Source organism: Oncorhynchus nerka, linkage group LG14 (genome assembly GCF_034236695.1).
Source record: "Oncorhynchus nerka isolate Pitt River linkage group LG14, Oner_Uvic_2.0, whole genome shotgun sequence".
Taxonomy (NCBI): Eukaryota; Metazoa; Chordata; class Actinopteri; order Salmoniformes; family Salmonidae; genus Oncorhynchus; species Oncorhynchus nerka.
The window spans coordinates 70,558,407-70,573,898 of NC_088409.1; the positions used below are offsets into that span (position 1 = coordinate 70,558,407).

Below are 15,492 nucleotides of genomic sequence, written 5' to 3' on the forward strand. Positions count from 1 at the left end.
ATTTTTTTTCTGAGGTCTTGGCTGATTTCTTTTGATTTTCCCATGATGTCAAGAAAAAGGCACTGAGTTTGAAGGTAGGCCTTGAAATACATCCACAGGTACACCTCCAATTGACTAAATTATGTAAATTAGCCTATCAGAAGCTTCTAAAGCCATGACATAATTTTCTGGAATTTTCCAAGCTGTTTAAAGGCACAGTCAACTGTGCATGTAAACTGTGAATGTGTGTAAACTTCTGACCCACTGGAATTGTGATACAGGGAATTATAAGTGAAATAGTCTGTTAACATTTTTGGGAAAAATTACTTGTATCATGGACAAAGTAGATGTCCTAACCGACTTGCCAAAACTATAGTTTGTTAACAAGAAATTTGTGGAGTGGTTGAAAAAGAAGTTTAAATGATCCCACCTAAGTGTATGTAAACTTCCAACTTCAACTGTTGGTGGTTCCAGCGTGGGAATGAAAGCAGTGTAGACATACGATTCCTTGGAGAGAATAACCAGGTGTTCCTGCTTGAATCCACCCTCTTAGACACAGCTACTCATCCATAGCATAGATTGCTAAAAGGTTCCTTTGTCTTCTTCTTCAACCTCGTTATAACGTCGTCATTTAACTTTCAATAACATAACACAAATGAAATTAATTTTCATATTCCATCTATCGTCATTACTACCATTTTGGCTGACAAAACATATTGTTCCAAAATCCATTTATTGCATTTTACTGTTCTGAGGTAGGATCTCCATAGGCCCATCATACATTCCATTCCTCCACAGTGAGAGGAATTACAATGGGCGTGAGGTGTCATAAAAAAAACACCGCCAGAGGGATCTCTCTCCCTCAGGCGGGTGTGAGAGATGTCTCTGGGGTGTGGTCCACAGTAATCTGACCTCTGACAGGCCAGTCATGACAAGGGTTTACTAACACCTGAGTTCTATTAGCTATGTTAACGATGATGTTACTTTAGCTAATATAGTGACAACGATATAGGCCGTGTGTAGCGGTCAGAGATTATGATATGGTTTGGCTTGGAAAGATTTTTCACCTGGTCACAGACAGAAGATGTATTGTGCATTGAAGTCCACAAGCGAAGAGAAACAGTGAGAGGATGAATGAGTGTAGATGTGAGAAAGAATACAACGTGCTTGCTATGAAAGTGAACTGTGTTTACGTGTGATCAGGGGTGTGTTCATTCCGGCGATTCTGTTGAAAAACGTTTCTTAAACCTGAAGCAAACAGAACGAAACGGGGATTAACAACTGTTGGACTAATGATTTTACCCTAGATCAGCTAGATGCAGGCAAGAATGTGCAAGGCCGTATTGAATGTGTCACTGTCTGTCCATATGTCACTGTCTTTCGCCTCAAATTTTTCTATCGGCCTGTGTGCACTTACGTTGTAAACTTTTATTCATAGTCTAGGTTGTAGCAACCTCATGATGGGTATAGGGGAAATTAGAGTATCATGTAGTAGCCTAAACCTATCGATGTTACATTGAACAGGAGGAATGGAATATGAATGACAGTCATCCAATATGCTGTAATAGAAATAAGGCCATCCTCATAAAAAAATAATCATCCTCCATCATCTTAAACGGCACTGTATTGAAGTATGAAAATAGTTACAGAAATAGTTGCATGATTTGCATCCATCAGACAAAAGGTATCTCTGTAGAGTAATCAATTCTATTTTATACCTTTTGTAAAAATTGAAAATACTAATAACAAATGTACAATTGATTTGGGAACCTACATTCCAGTCCCCCAGTGTCTATGTAGCAAAGGAAAGTTTGTTGTTTCCTTTCCCTCTCTACCTCACTACTCTTTTCCTCCCCTTTCCTCCCCTTCCCTCCCCCCTACAGTTTGACATGCAGCGCATCACCCTTGAGGAGCTGAAACACATCCTGTTCCACGCCTTCAGAGACCATCTGACCATGAAGGACATCGAGAACATCATCATCAACGAGGAGGAGAGCCTCAACGAGAACTCGGGATACTGTCAGGCAGACTTTGAAGGAAGTGAGTAGAGTAGATTCTGTAGTCTATGGAGAAAGAAAGAAAGAGGGAGGGTGGTGTGTCTGTGTGAGAGAGAGAGAGAGAGAGAGAGAGAGAGAGAAAGAAAGAGGGAGGGTGGTGTGTCTGTGAGAGAGAGAGAGAGAGAGAAAGAAAGAGGGAGGGTGGTGTGTCTGTGAGAGAGAGAGAGAGAGAGAGAGAGAGAGAGAGAGAGAGAGAGAGAGAGAGAGAGATGCTAGCTGTCATTGGCGGAGCAGAGCGTGCTGCACGTCCATCCTCCTGTCAGGACGGATCTGACTCCAGCTATCAGGATCCATTACTGTCATAGACTCCACCTGCTGATTTATTGATTGAAGGTGTTTATGGTGTAGGAAGTCATGTGGTCCCCTGGGCTATGACTAGCAGTGATTAAATATGCATAGCCTGGCTCTGCAAAAATTTGTCTTTTAGGAAGTTTTGAATACCGCAGCAGCAGAGAAGGGTGTTTAGGTTGAAATGAATCTTTATTTTTTTGTTTGTTATTGGGTTGTTCCACAAAAAGAGTGCCTTTTGTGTCCCTTTGATATTTTACGAAGACATTTTGCACCAATATGGAATTTTAAAAGCCTGCTATATTAATTGAAGTGCCATTTAATATAGACCACATGGAGAATTCAATAAATCAGATTTTCTATATGAATAAAGGCTTGCTAAAGTGCCAAATTCTTCTAGGAAGAGCAGAACACGTCAACCCTGTTACCCATATATAGACAAGCTGGAAATGTTTTAGCAATTGAATTGTTTTGGTTCAGCTTGCATTCAATTACCACTCCCTGTTGCACACAAGCTTCCATTCCCCCATTCACAATGGGATTTATGGCTGATTTAGGATGGAATCGTCAACCTGTTACGGTCAACCTTGTGACTTTATTTGGCATTTAATAGGCACTTACTATAATCAAATAATATTTTATTGGTCACGTACACATATTTAGCAGATGTTATTGCGGGTGTAGCAAAATGCTTGTGGTGTAGCGAAATGCTTGTAAAGTCTAGTTTTAAATGTAATCTCTTGAGGGGAAACATGGTTTTTATGAAGTCAAACATGTACTCTTTTTGACAGAATGTTAGAGATTCGGAGTATTTTTGGACTTAAGTTACGCTTTTCAAAAGGCACCGTGGAACAACCCTGGAACGACCCTTTTCAAAAGGCACTGTGGAACGACCTTATTATGTCTGTAGTGAAGATAATACAACAGTTGAATGTCAGGAGCAGGAGACCAGAGTTCAGATGAATAGTAACAAAACAAACATGTAAGCATTTCCCCTGATATCCTTTGAGTATAACTACTCACACCTTCCCCAGTAAGATGTTGGTTCTGTAGCCTTTCAGGTTAGAGCCACTTAGAGGTCATTGTTTCTTAATCTCCTTCTGTGGCAGTCTGATACACAATGCTCCTTGTGAAACTGGAAAGGCTGTGTGATGCTGCAGAAACAAAATGGCCTCTCATGCTGTAGGAGTGGCAACAGATAGTAGGGCTGGATATGGTTTGTAAGGAGCTTTATTAGGTGCAAATCTATACATTTTAGCTCATTTAGATTACACAAGTTTACTTTTGTGTTAGTAGTGATGATTTCAGTGCTTTATGACATCAGAGTTATAAATAGCTTGTGAGAGAGTGAGATGTAAAGCAAGTCGGGGGCGGGCTACACAGGACTCTGTACCTGCAGGTCATTGGCCCAGCCCACCTAATTACCACGGTTACCACGGCCCCATAACCCAGTCCGCTGTTTCCAGGTCACTGATTGGCCAGGGGAGGGAGATTTGCTGACTTACCATTCTATGCCGGTGGGAGACTGAACCGGATAATGATATCACGGCCTAAAGTTGGCATGGCTTTCAAGTGTGTGTGCGTGCATATCTGTCCATATGTACTATACATTTGTGTCAGTTCTATTTACATCTCGGGTCCCACTGCGCTGCGGATACAAACACAAACACATCATGTGACAGAGAGCAGAGCCTCAGCTGCTGCATAGGATTAATCTCACCTCTGCATTCTTTCTGCCAGTCACACTCTCCCTACCACTCACTCCCTCCTTTCCTTTCTTCCATCCCTCCCTCATTCATTTTCCAACACAAATAACTAATTTCTCCAACCTAAATCAGGTCCCACCTAAATCAGGTGATTCAGAAGAGAGCCTGGTGCAGTTTGTTTAATAGTAATTTCTCCCATCAACACTGCTGAAAATGACTTGGTATTAGGCTTTCTCTTTTTTCTTTTCTTACAACAGAGAACGGCAAATGGCAAGAATGTGATGTGCCCGCTTGAAATGGATTTTGGTAATAAACCTCTATGCACCTTTATCTTTCTTTCTCCCTTCCCCCTTTTCTCTCTTCTATTAGTCCATTCTAAAAATAAGAACCGGCAGACGTGTGTAAGGAAGAGTCTGATCTGCGCCTTTGCCATGGCCTTCATCATCAGCGTCATGCTCATCGCGGCCAATCAGATGCTGCGGAACGGCCTGGAGTAGCCACACCCAGCCACGCCCACTGTGAGCGGGAAAAACTAACCTGCATGTGCATGATGAAAGTGGGTGAGGTCATTTCCTGTTTCTTTAGAAAGAAAAAAAAAAACGACTTCAAAAATGCCTCACTGATGGTGACAAAAAAAACAGAAAACACTGAATGATAAACCATCAGATTTTTCTGAGTGGATGATAGTCTGACGTCCACCGACACTGAGAAGCCAGCATGAGGAGTCCAGCGAGACCCCTCATAACCCCATTACTCTGGCAGGGACATTCAAGGGCTGTCTTTCGCTTACTCTGCTGTCTCTGTTCCCTAATGCAATAAAGACACAAGTACAGGAGTTCAGTACTCTTCCTCTCCTCCCTACCCAGAGTCTTCATATGAAGGTACCTTGGAATTCAATTTGAACTTCTTGCCTCAGAAGGCCGAATCATGGTGGATTGAGACATGCCCTCAGTGTATTTGTACAAGGCAGCATCCTTGTGGATTGAGACATACCCTCAATTGGATCTGTGTGAGAGAGAATGGAGCTGTGCCTCCTGCAGTGCAGAGAGCCTGATTAGTTACAGGGCACACCGCTGCAGTCTGGCTACGCACATGCACTCTTACGCACGCATCTACGCATGTACTTCCACACACACACACAATAATTGGCCTGTTATTCTAGATTCCTGAGGGCGGGTGGAAGCCAGCTCACCGCTGGAGCATACAGTAAAGCTCTGGATGCGACAGGCATGATGGTGCCGTCTGCTGTAAGGCTGTTGTTTAAGCTCTTCTAGAAGCTTTCATCCAGAGTTCCGGAGTGAAATCAGTGGGTATTCCTCTGCCCAAATTCCTCACTGTTACTGTATCTGTGTACATTCCCAGTGCTAAACAGAACAGTGTTTGAAAGACCATAGCTGTGAAAAGTCTGGGCTGTACTGTTCCTATGATCTAATTCCTCTTGAGGTAGGTATGCCTGAACTCCTGTATTGTATTGAATCTCATGGTAATATATAAACCACCTACAGTTTTGCTGAAGACTGCTTGTAATAGCTACAGTACTGCATGTGATCATGTCTACGTCGATATGTAAATATGTATGTAACCCATGTTGTTGTTGTCTACGTGTATAGGGTGACGGTGTTCTACTCTGTATGTGCATGATTGTTGGTACACTCTACTCCCGATTTAGAGGTGGAGGGAAGGAGAGAGCACTGTGAAACCAGAGGCTGCTGCCTTCCAAATCACAATACACAGGCAGGCAGACAGACAGACACAAAGCTCTCTATGTTCCCCTCACCCTCTGGCCAAAGCCATAGAACTCAATAGAGATGTACTGACTGAAGAACACTAAATGGTTGTTGTTGTTTTCCGTTACAAATGTGTATTTTCAGTAGGAACAGTCCATCCTTTGTGCATGTTGTTGGGTTCCTTCACCCACCCTTTTGCGCTGTACAATCATTTCCACCTATCCCCATGAGCAGAACGGAGAGTAGAATCACAGACTGGTGTAAGAGCCCCATCTAGAGGTTGGCTCAAAAATTCTGATATTTTTTGTAACACAGTGTGCTCCCCTAGCTCTGGTCCAAATGCAGCCTGTAAACATTGGTAAAAACAGTGTGCAGGTGAGGTTGGAAGGCCAAAAGGGCTTATATGAAAACCACACCACAAATATAAGTACAAAAATATAAGTTTGTTCAATCAGTTAAACAAAGCATATTAATTATGATTGTACATGATCAACTCAGTATACAAGAAAATCCATGTGTGTGTGTGTGTGTGTGTGTGTGTGTGTGTGTGTGTGTGTGTGTGTGTGTGAGAGAAAGAGAGTGAGGCTACTTAGAGGGGATTATTGGATAGTTTGGTTCATCAGGCTGACCCCCAGTCTTCGCTTGAAGTTGATGAGGTTTTGGCAATGTGAAGATAAGAATTCCAGAGTATAGTACCTCTGTATCTGATAGAGAATTTACTATGTGGGGAGGGTGGAATATTATTATTGTAGTGGCTTGTGTTAAATAGATGGATTTCAGAATTACCTGGAAGAATCCATTGAAGGGTTTAGGTAAACTTTCTGGGAGGTATGAGTATTTGAAGATGAAAGTGCATAATTGGCGTACATTAATGTCGTAAATAGACAAGATATTGAGTTTCTTAAACAAAGGTGCAGATGGAGTCAGATAATTAGAGGATGTGGCTAGTCTTGCAAAATCTATTTGTATGATGAGTCATTTGTGTAGGTAGGAGGCATCAGGTGCATTCGGAAAGTATTCAGACCCTTTAACTTTTTTCACATTTTGTTACGTTACAGACTTATTCTAAAATTGATTAAATTGTTTTTGTTTTTTCCTCATCACTATACACACAACCCCATAATGACAAAGCAAAAACATGTATTTTTTATTTTTGCAAATGTATTAAAATCATTTACATAAGTATTCAGACCCTTTACTTAGTACTTTGTTGAAGCACCTTTAGCAGCGATTACAGCCTCGAGTATTCTTGGGTTTGACGCTAAAAGCTTGGCACACCTGTATTTGGAGAGTTTCTCCCATTCTTCTCTGCAGACCCTCTCTGTCAGGTTGGATGGGGAGCGTCGCTGCACATCTATTTTCAGGTCTCTCCAGAGATGTTCGATCGGGTTCAAGTCCGGGCTCTGGCTGGGCCACTCAAGGACATTCAATGACTCGTCCCCAAGCCACTCCTGCGTTGTCTTGGCTGTGTTCTTAGGGTCATTGTCCTGTTGGAAGGTGAACCTTCACCCCAGTCTGAGGTCCTGAGCACACTGGAGCAGGTTTTCTTCAAGGATCTCTCTGCGCATTGCTCGATTCATCTTTCCCTTGATCCTGACTAGTCTCCCAGTCCCTGCCGCTGAAAAACATCCCCACAGCATGATGCTGCCACCACCATGCTTCACTGTAGGGATGGTACCAGGTTACCCCCTGATGTGACACTTGGCATTCAGGCCAAATAGTTCAATTTTGATTACATCAGACCTGAGAAATTTTGTTTCTCATTGTCTGAGAATCCTTTAGGTGCCTTTTGGCAAACTCTAAGCTGGAACTCTGGAGCTCTGTCAGAGAGACCATCAGGTTCTTGGTCACCTTCCTGACCAATGCCCTTCTCCCCTGATTGCTCCTTTTGGCCGAGCAGCCAGCTCTAGGAAGAGTCTAGGTGGTTCCAAACTTCTTCCATTTAAGAATGATGGAGGCCACTGTGTTCTTGGGACCATTAATGCTACAGAAATGTTGTGACACTGTTACAGGAATTAAATTCCGGTTTTAATAACCAATTAAAATGAATCACTCTGTCAATTCATAAGAGGTTGTAAAACCCTTATTGGTATAAAATGGACAGAGACCAGCCTTTGAAATCAACCAGCTGCATTTATTCTCGTGAGTACTGCCCATTACACATTTTACCACAGGTTATAAACTGAAAATAACGTCATTAGTTTCAGTACTAGCCATGTCATCTCCGCTGTAGTACAATGGCTGTATGATCCTCACATGTCTCGCCCTATTTAAGATCATATATGACCGAGCCAAGGTCATGCTTGTGTAGATAAGCCTTCTAGCCAGACTGGCTATAAGTTCATTCATTTCTACCATGGCACAGACAGTCATTGTTCTAATTCTTGATTATATTTACACACATTATATTCAGTACTAGGATTAAAAAGAAAATTCATACATATACAGTAACATAATAGTATTCTGATTAGTACATATACAGTAACATAATAGTATTCTGATTAGTCAGTCCTGATTGAAATGTATACATAATTAGTCATCATTGATAAAAAATTCCCTTAACAGACACCCTTCCCCAGATCTGTGGTTCGACACAATCCTGTCTTGGCTCTCAACAGATAATTGCTTTTAGCTCATTGCTTGGTTTTTGCTCTGACATGCACTATTCACTGTTGGACCTTGTGTTCCAAATCATCTCCAATCAATTGAATTTACCACAGGTGGAATTCAATCAAGTTGTAGAAACATCTCAAGGATGATCAATGGAAACCGGATGCACCTGAGCTCAGTTTCGAGTCTCATAGCAAAGGGTCTGAATACTTATGTAAGTAAGGTATTTCTATTATTATTTATTTTTTTGTACAAAAAAAATTCAACATGTTGTCGCTTTGTCATTATGGGGTATTGTGTGCAGACTGATGAGGAAAAGGCTGTAATGTACCAAAATGTGGAAAAGGTCAAGGGGTCTGAAAACTTTCCAAATGCACTGTATGTACTGGCCCAGACAATGGGATATGGTTGAATTAAGCTATACTGTACATGAAAGGTATGTGGAAATGTCAGGTGAATAATCGATGCCTTGTATTGAGATGTATGATCATCAAAACATGAAATGTTGAAAAATAATATTATGATTCTTCCCTATTCTATCTGTATAGAAGGTTTTATGAAATGATGAATGTTCTACCTAAATGATTGTTGGTTCGATTAACTGCACTGTTTGTGGGACATAGATAGGAGTCTTTTATTGGAATTCTGTATGTCTTGCCCATGGCAGAAAATGTCCTTTCTTTTCACCTTGAAGAGGTTTGCGTTAAAGTATGATCAAATGAACGTCCCCATTAATTGTATCATCATGTTTGGACGGATGGCTCCTCTGTGAAGTTTCCAAGTTTGTTTTATGATGTCAAAGTAAAAGCACTGTGCAATAGCATCTTGCAAATACAGTAGGCTACACTGGATTTAATATTGTTGAAACCACCAATTTAAGCTTACTGGGTGCAAATTCTCACCTCATTCATTATATAATGTATTCTGTCAAACTGGAGTTTGTTCCTTATTTAGCTGTTTTGAGCTGTCACCCTTGTCTGCTTCATTAATTGCACCCTAATACACATGTTGTGCACTAATATTGACCAGGGTCCATGGGGCTCTAGTCAAAGTAGTGCATTATAGAGGGAATAGTGTGTCATTTGGGACACTACCCTGCCCTAACCCCACAATACACTGTAATACCAGGGTATAGTCTGAACCTTGTGTTGATGAATAAATAAATACATGTTAGCCCACATAAAAGGCTCTAGCCTGGGTATACTATACTGTTACAGGGGATGGAGCTGTACCTGCCATCACAGAATCAGTGCATGTCTTGATCATTAAAACTGATGGTGAATGAGACTGGAAAACTAACAGTCTCACTTTAGTAGCATGGTGTTTGAATTGCACATGTATGTGCTGTATGAACACTACATAAAATACATAGATATACACAGTGCTTAATTTGAGCCGGATCCTGCCGGAACACCTCTCCATTTTGGACTGTTTTTTTCCCAGAAACTATTTGGCCGGATCTGGTACCTAGTGTGGCATGAAAATGTACAAGAAGTACACTGTAAAAATTATAATGAAAGTTAATTCGAGTTGCTTCTTCGTTAATTCTCCTACCCTCACAAAAAAACGTAATGTGAAAAAGTAGATTTTCACGCTTTGCCTAATATTCTAAGTGTTGATATGGGTTGAGCCGGGTCGGGTTTATGGTTTGAGCAACATTGTAACCTTTGTTTGAGCCCAACGCCAGGCGGTGGCTGTGTGAGAAGCGCGCCATCATCTCTCACTTAACTGGAATGAGATTCACTTCGTATGATCTCTCTCCCTCTCAGTTCTGATAGACATGAGCCTGGAACTCTCATCTCTCCGTTGCACATCATCGTGTATTTCCTTATAGAATCATAGCCGCGCGAAGGGTTCTGAAGGAACTGCAGCAGCCTACAGTCGGGAACGCGCGCCAATATGTCAGTGAAAAAAACAGTACGCAGACCAAACAGGCCTTTCGTAATATGTCAAACACAATCGAGGTAAAACACAGGTTGGGGAGCAAATGGCTCCTGCAGAAAAGATAAGACTCTATGCTGTAGGTTACAAACATATTTTATAAATGTCCAAATAATGTTCTACAAAAGAGAGCGAACGGGAGAGAGGCTTTTGGCACGCGCTGCGCATTATTGGGTGAGTCAGTGAAACTGGAAATCATTTTTAGGACTATAATTTCTTCCTCAGGCTATTGATGGATTCAAGACAATGTCGTTTTTATTGATCTCAGTTTGTCAGTGTCAGTAGCCTGCCATTTCGATAATTTGTGCGGTATTAAAAAATATTCTGCCAAAGTCTCCAGTCATGGACCCTAAAAATACTCCCCATGTGTGCAACTTCTGTAAGTGCCTCTACTCTACTGCTCTATGCTACTACGCAAATGCGATGATATGCATACAATGCTTTATTATAAAGGTGATTTCTTTACTCATACGTTCCGGTACATCAGAACTCCCCAGGTCACCCCCTCTCACGCTCACTTTTTGTTCCGGCACCTCCCGATTTACAAATTAAGCACTGGAATATAGTACATACATATACACATGTAAACTGTGCATGCACACCATTAAAACATGTAGGGGCAGTTTCCCGGACACACATTAAGCCTTGTGCTGAACTAAATAGCAAGATCAATGGAAAATCTCCATTGAAAGTGCTTTTTAGTCCAGATTTAAGTTGTATTATTAATAATAGCCTGAATATTGTATCTGTAAATACTGAAATCGGTACAAAAGTAAATGGAAAGCATTTATGCAATAAAACATCTCTTTTTTTTGTAAATGTTGCTGTATCTCATTGTCTTCCATCAGATACGACTAGTGTTGTTTAGGAGACCACAAAATGGAGGTATAATCCAGTACATCAGTATGCTGTAAACCTGGTTGTAAATTATAGATCAGCGCCCATATTTACAAAGCATCTCGGCGTAGGAGTGCCGATCCCTGTCCAGGTAATATAAAAGGCAAAACTGATCCTAGTTACTAGGTCAGACAACTGTTATGGAACTGATTACACAGCCTACTGTTGCACTATACTCGCTGAGTAGGGGCCCCAGGGGCAAGCCTAATTGTTCTGTAACCTCAATAAGTGTGTGCATTAACATGGAAGTATGAGTTTGCGAACATTGTTGGGTGTGTGTGTGTACCGGAGGGCAGCGGCCTTGCTTACCGGGGATCAACGGGGATAGATAGCTCTGGCGTGACTCCGTGGTCGGGCCAGCACAAGCGGATGGTTGATGTTTAAATTGGTGTCAAATAAATAAAACAAAAAATGGCATTTTAAACGAAATGTACAAAATAAAATAGGCAGTCGAGAGCACTCTCCTTCAGCTCGCTAGCTCCCTCATTTTTATTCATGATCTAAAAGTTAGAACTGATCCTAGACCAAAATAGAAGTGCTGATCTGGGATCAAGTCCCTATGTCCATGCAATCTTCGTTATGATCTAAATAAGACTAAACTGATCCTAGGTCAGCACTCCTGTTCTGAGACGCTTTATGAATACGGGCCTCGACTGCCTCCTTGTTTTTAATGGCTGCCTCTACTCCCACAGACACACTACATAGTGAATGTGATTGTTCCATTCATACCTCAGACGCATTCTCATGGCTCTGCTAGCAGTTTCCTCCGCTGATGCTAGCCAGCTGAGATAAAGCTGAATGGGAAAAAGGGACTGTATCTTTTGAAATCAATTAAAAATGATTTTTGGATGCTCTCATTGACACTGAAAATATATATATTTTAACAACAGTAAATAAATAGAGTACTAACAACGGTCGCAGTTGTAAATGAGAACTTGTTCTCAACTGGCCTACCTGGTTAAATAAAGGTGAAATAACAAAAAAACAAAAAATGAAGAACACAAAGCATGGTGTGTCAAGAGATAGTTGTGCTGAATCCTGAATCAGTCACAAAACAGTTTGGTCTTAATGCACTTTTCATATTTGTTTCTTTTCAATTTGGAAATATCTTAATACGTTGCTGAAAAGGAACGCAAAAACCCTTTCAAGAAATCAAAACATTGAAGTTGAATAAATCTGTTGTAGGCTGTGATGGGTTAATATTGTGTCAACTTAATCACCCCATGTGGTATTTGAATACACAACTTTTAAAAAATAAATTTAAAAAATACCATCAGACCAGCAGTTTATTGGAAGACAATCTTGGAAAAGTCCAACTGTTAACACCAAGTGAATAATTGCAATAATACAGTATGACATCTGATACAATTCAGTACAATAACACTATCTTGGCCAAAGAAGAATTCTGCATCATGCTGTGGCTACTGCTTCATTGTGTTTTTGATGTTCCACCTCTGTCCGGAGCAGGTCTGAAGCACCAGCGAGTGTCCGAAGTAAACGTTAGCCTGTATCACCTCCAGACAGCGGCCCGTGGCTCTGTTGATGATTGACTCGTTCTGAAGGACAGAGGAAATAGAATGTTCTCAACTGAGTAGGCTACTACCTTCATGGGACCTCAGAGTATTCATAATGCTTCTCAGACTAAACGTGCTCATCTAAAATCAGTTTAGCCTTTTACATTATAATGAATGGACAGTGGGGGATCTCATTCTAGATCAGCACTCCTACTCTTAGATGCTTTATGATCAACAGTCACCTCCAGGCAGCTTCTATCATTTTTTTTTTCAACTTCACAGGTCCTTACAATGTGGTGTTATTACAGTGTTACTACACAGGGTTAACCTGCACAGGTCTGGCATGACGGGCTCGCTGCGGCCCTATGCTCTACAGGGAATGAAGAGTAAGTAAGTAAGTAACACGGTATAAGATAAACTTAAATGAAAGGAATTTTAAAAATTACAAAATGTAAAAAATTAAAAACAATGTAAAAGTGAGTCTGACCTGAGAGAAGTGCCATGTGGTCAGCCTGGTGTTGGAGACTTTGTCACAGTTGAGGAGCTGAGGGAAATTGGAGACCTGGTCGTCCATCAGACAGCGTGTTTCGTCCCCTGTACTGCCCAGAGCGCCGAGGAAAAAATGGCCCTCCTTGGTGTACCGACCCAACTGGGAGGAACAGGGATACACGACTGTGAATGGCTGGTCAAGGGTTATCAACAACAACTATATGTGTTCTCCCCTGTACTGGCCAGAGCACCCGGGAAGAACTCTCCCTCTTTGATGTACTAACACAACTGGTAGGAGAGACACAGGGAGACCAAATTAAGTGGTGAATGGTAAAGGACTATCAACAACAACTAGGTGTGTCCTCCTCAACTCAAATGGGAAGAACACACAGAGAGACAAGTTACAGTAAGTAGTACATGGCTAAAAAGTTATCAAATATTTTTATTTCACAAACGCTAACATATTATTTTCTGACACTGAAGTCTGGTAGATTGTTTCGACTGCAGTTGTTGTATTGCGTTTCCTGCAGAGCAAGTTGTTTCTATTTTTTGAAATCAATTGAAATGATTTGTGATATGATATATTATATCCACTCTCATTCAAAGTGGGTCTTAAAAAAATGCATTAACCTGATATGATTGAGACATTTTGTCTGCATATTTGATTTTGACTGTAAAACCTGTCATGATATCCCCTACATTTGTATGCGACAGGGGCAAAGGACTACATTCTGGTTTAAAAAAAAGTTCCCCTGCCGATTTTGCTCTCACAGCTGGCAGGCATAGTGCCTCTCTAGTGAACCTACAATGTCCCAAATAGCACCCTATTTCCTATGTAGTGCAATACGTTTGGTCAAATGTAGTGCACTAAGTAGGGAATAAGGTGCCATTTGGGACACACTCTAAACCTAGTTTAATCGGTTACCTGAGGTCCCATTCCGTGACAGGGGTGCAGGGTGGCCGTGTGGTTTACCTTCTCTCCCTGGTCCATACACAGATGGGTCGCTTTGCTACTACGAATCTACAAGGAGGGAGGGAGAGAGAAAGAGAGAGAGCGAGAGGGGGATGGAGGGGGTAGAGCGAGAAAAAGACAAAGAGAAAAAAGTGTGGGAAACTTTTTATGGGGGGAAAAGGCTACTTGGCTGCTAAAAGCATCTTATGAGTGTTTGATGAGTGTTTAGTAAAATGTTGTATATAGGCCCTGTTGCTAGTAAAACTCACCTCCCCATAAAAGAGAGTGTTGTTGTACCTCCTCATCTCTGGATAGACGTTGTCCAGGTACCACTCAAAGTTCTTACAATGCAGAGACTTCCTCAAGGCTACCCTCTGAGAAATGTCCCCATAGTCTATCCCATGGTTCTGGAACAGGGAGTGGTTGATTACAGATTGTGTCCCAAATGGCACCCCAAAGTAGCCTCGTGAGCCATCCTGATCTCGCAAGTTTACAATAATGGTTCGCTGTAAGGAATACCAGGTGGCCCGCGAGGCTAATACCGTAGGGCTCTGGTCAAAAGTAGTGCACTATATGGGGAATGGGGTGCCATTTGAGACGCACACACAATTACAAATATGTAACATTAGCAATGAAATGGATGGTGTACATATACTGCATAATGTAGTTAGGATAATGAAGAGATTAATTGAAATAGACTAGTGAAAATCTAGGTAGGGAAATAGGTGTTTTATCTGAACACACTACCGTTCAAAAGTTTGGTGTCACTTAAAAATGTTCTTGTTTTTGAAAGAAAAGCATATTTTTTGTCCATTAAGATAACAAAATTGGTCAGAAATACAGTGTAGATGTCACGCCCTGGTCTAAGTATTTTGTGTTTTTCTTCATGTATTGGGTCAGGCCAGGGTGTGGCATGGAGTTTTTGTATTGTGGTGTGTTTTGTCTTGGGGTTTTGGTGTGTATGTATTTGGGATTGTAGCTAGTGGGGATATCTAGCAAAGTCTATGGCTGTCTGGAGTGGTTCTCAATCAGAGGCAGGTGCTTATCGTTGTCTCTGATTGGGAACCATATTTAGGCAGCCATATTCTTTGAGTTTGTCGTGGGTGATTGTCCTTAGTGTCTTTGTTCCTGTCGCTGTATTTAGTTGACAAGTATAGGCTGTTTCGGTTTTCATTACGTTTATTGTTTTGTAGTGTTTTGTGTTTATTCGTATTTACGTTTGTTTTCATTAAACATGGATCGCAATCTACACACTGCAGTTTGGTCCGACTCTCCTTCACCACACCTAGAAAGCCGTTACAGTAGACATTGTTATTGTTGTAAATGACTATT

The 15,492-nt window shown here is 41.3% G+C and overlaps 2 protein-coding genes across 4 annotated transcripts in view; one reads left to right on the plus strand and one right to left on the minus strand.

Annotated features, from left to right (window-relative positions):
• Positions 1–7,315, plus strand: part of LOC115141801 (calcium-binding protein 8) — a 54,228-nt gene extending 46,913 nt beyond the window's left edge. Inside the window, exons 5-6 of the mRNA XM_029681001.2 lie at positions 1,863–2,019; positions 4,400–7,315. Coding sequence (XP_029536861.2) covers positions 1,863–2,019; positions 4,400–4,527 — 285 coding nt within the window. The 3' untranslated portion in view covers positions 4,528–7,315. The remainder of the gene's footprint in view (positions 1–1,862; positions 2,020–4,399) is intronic.
• A 5,158-nt stretch (positions 7,316–12,473) lies between these two features.
• The window catches only part of LOC115141802 (polypeptide N-acetylgalactosaminyltransferase 17-like), a 28,438-nt gene continuing 25,419 nt past the window's right edge, over positions 12,474–15,492 (minus strand). For all 3 annotated transcript variants that reach the window (XM_029681007.2, XM_029681003.2, XM_029681006.2), the window contains 4 exons: positions 14,430–14,567; positions 14,134–14,229; positions 13,207–13,368; positions 12,474–12,761 (listed from right to left, as the gene is read on the minus strand). In XM_029681007.2, coding sequence (XP_029536867.2) covers positions 12,627–12,761; positions 13,207–13,368; positions 14,134–14,229; positions 14,430–14,567 — 531 coding nt within the window. In that variant the 3' untranslated portion in view covers positions 12,474–12,626. The remainder of the gene's footprint in view (positions 12,762–13,206; positions 13,369–14,133; positions 14,230–14,429; positions 14,568–15,492) is intronic.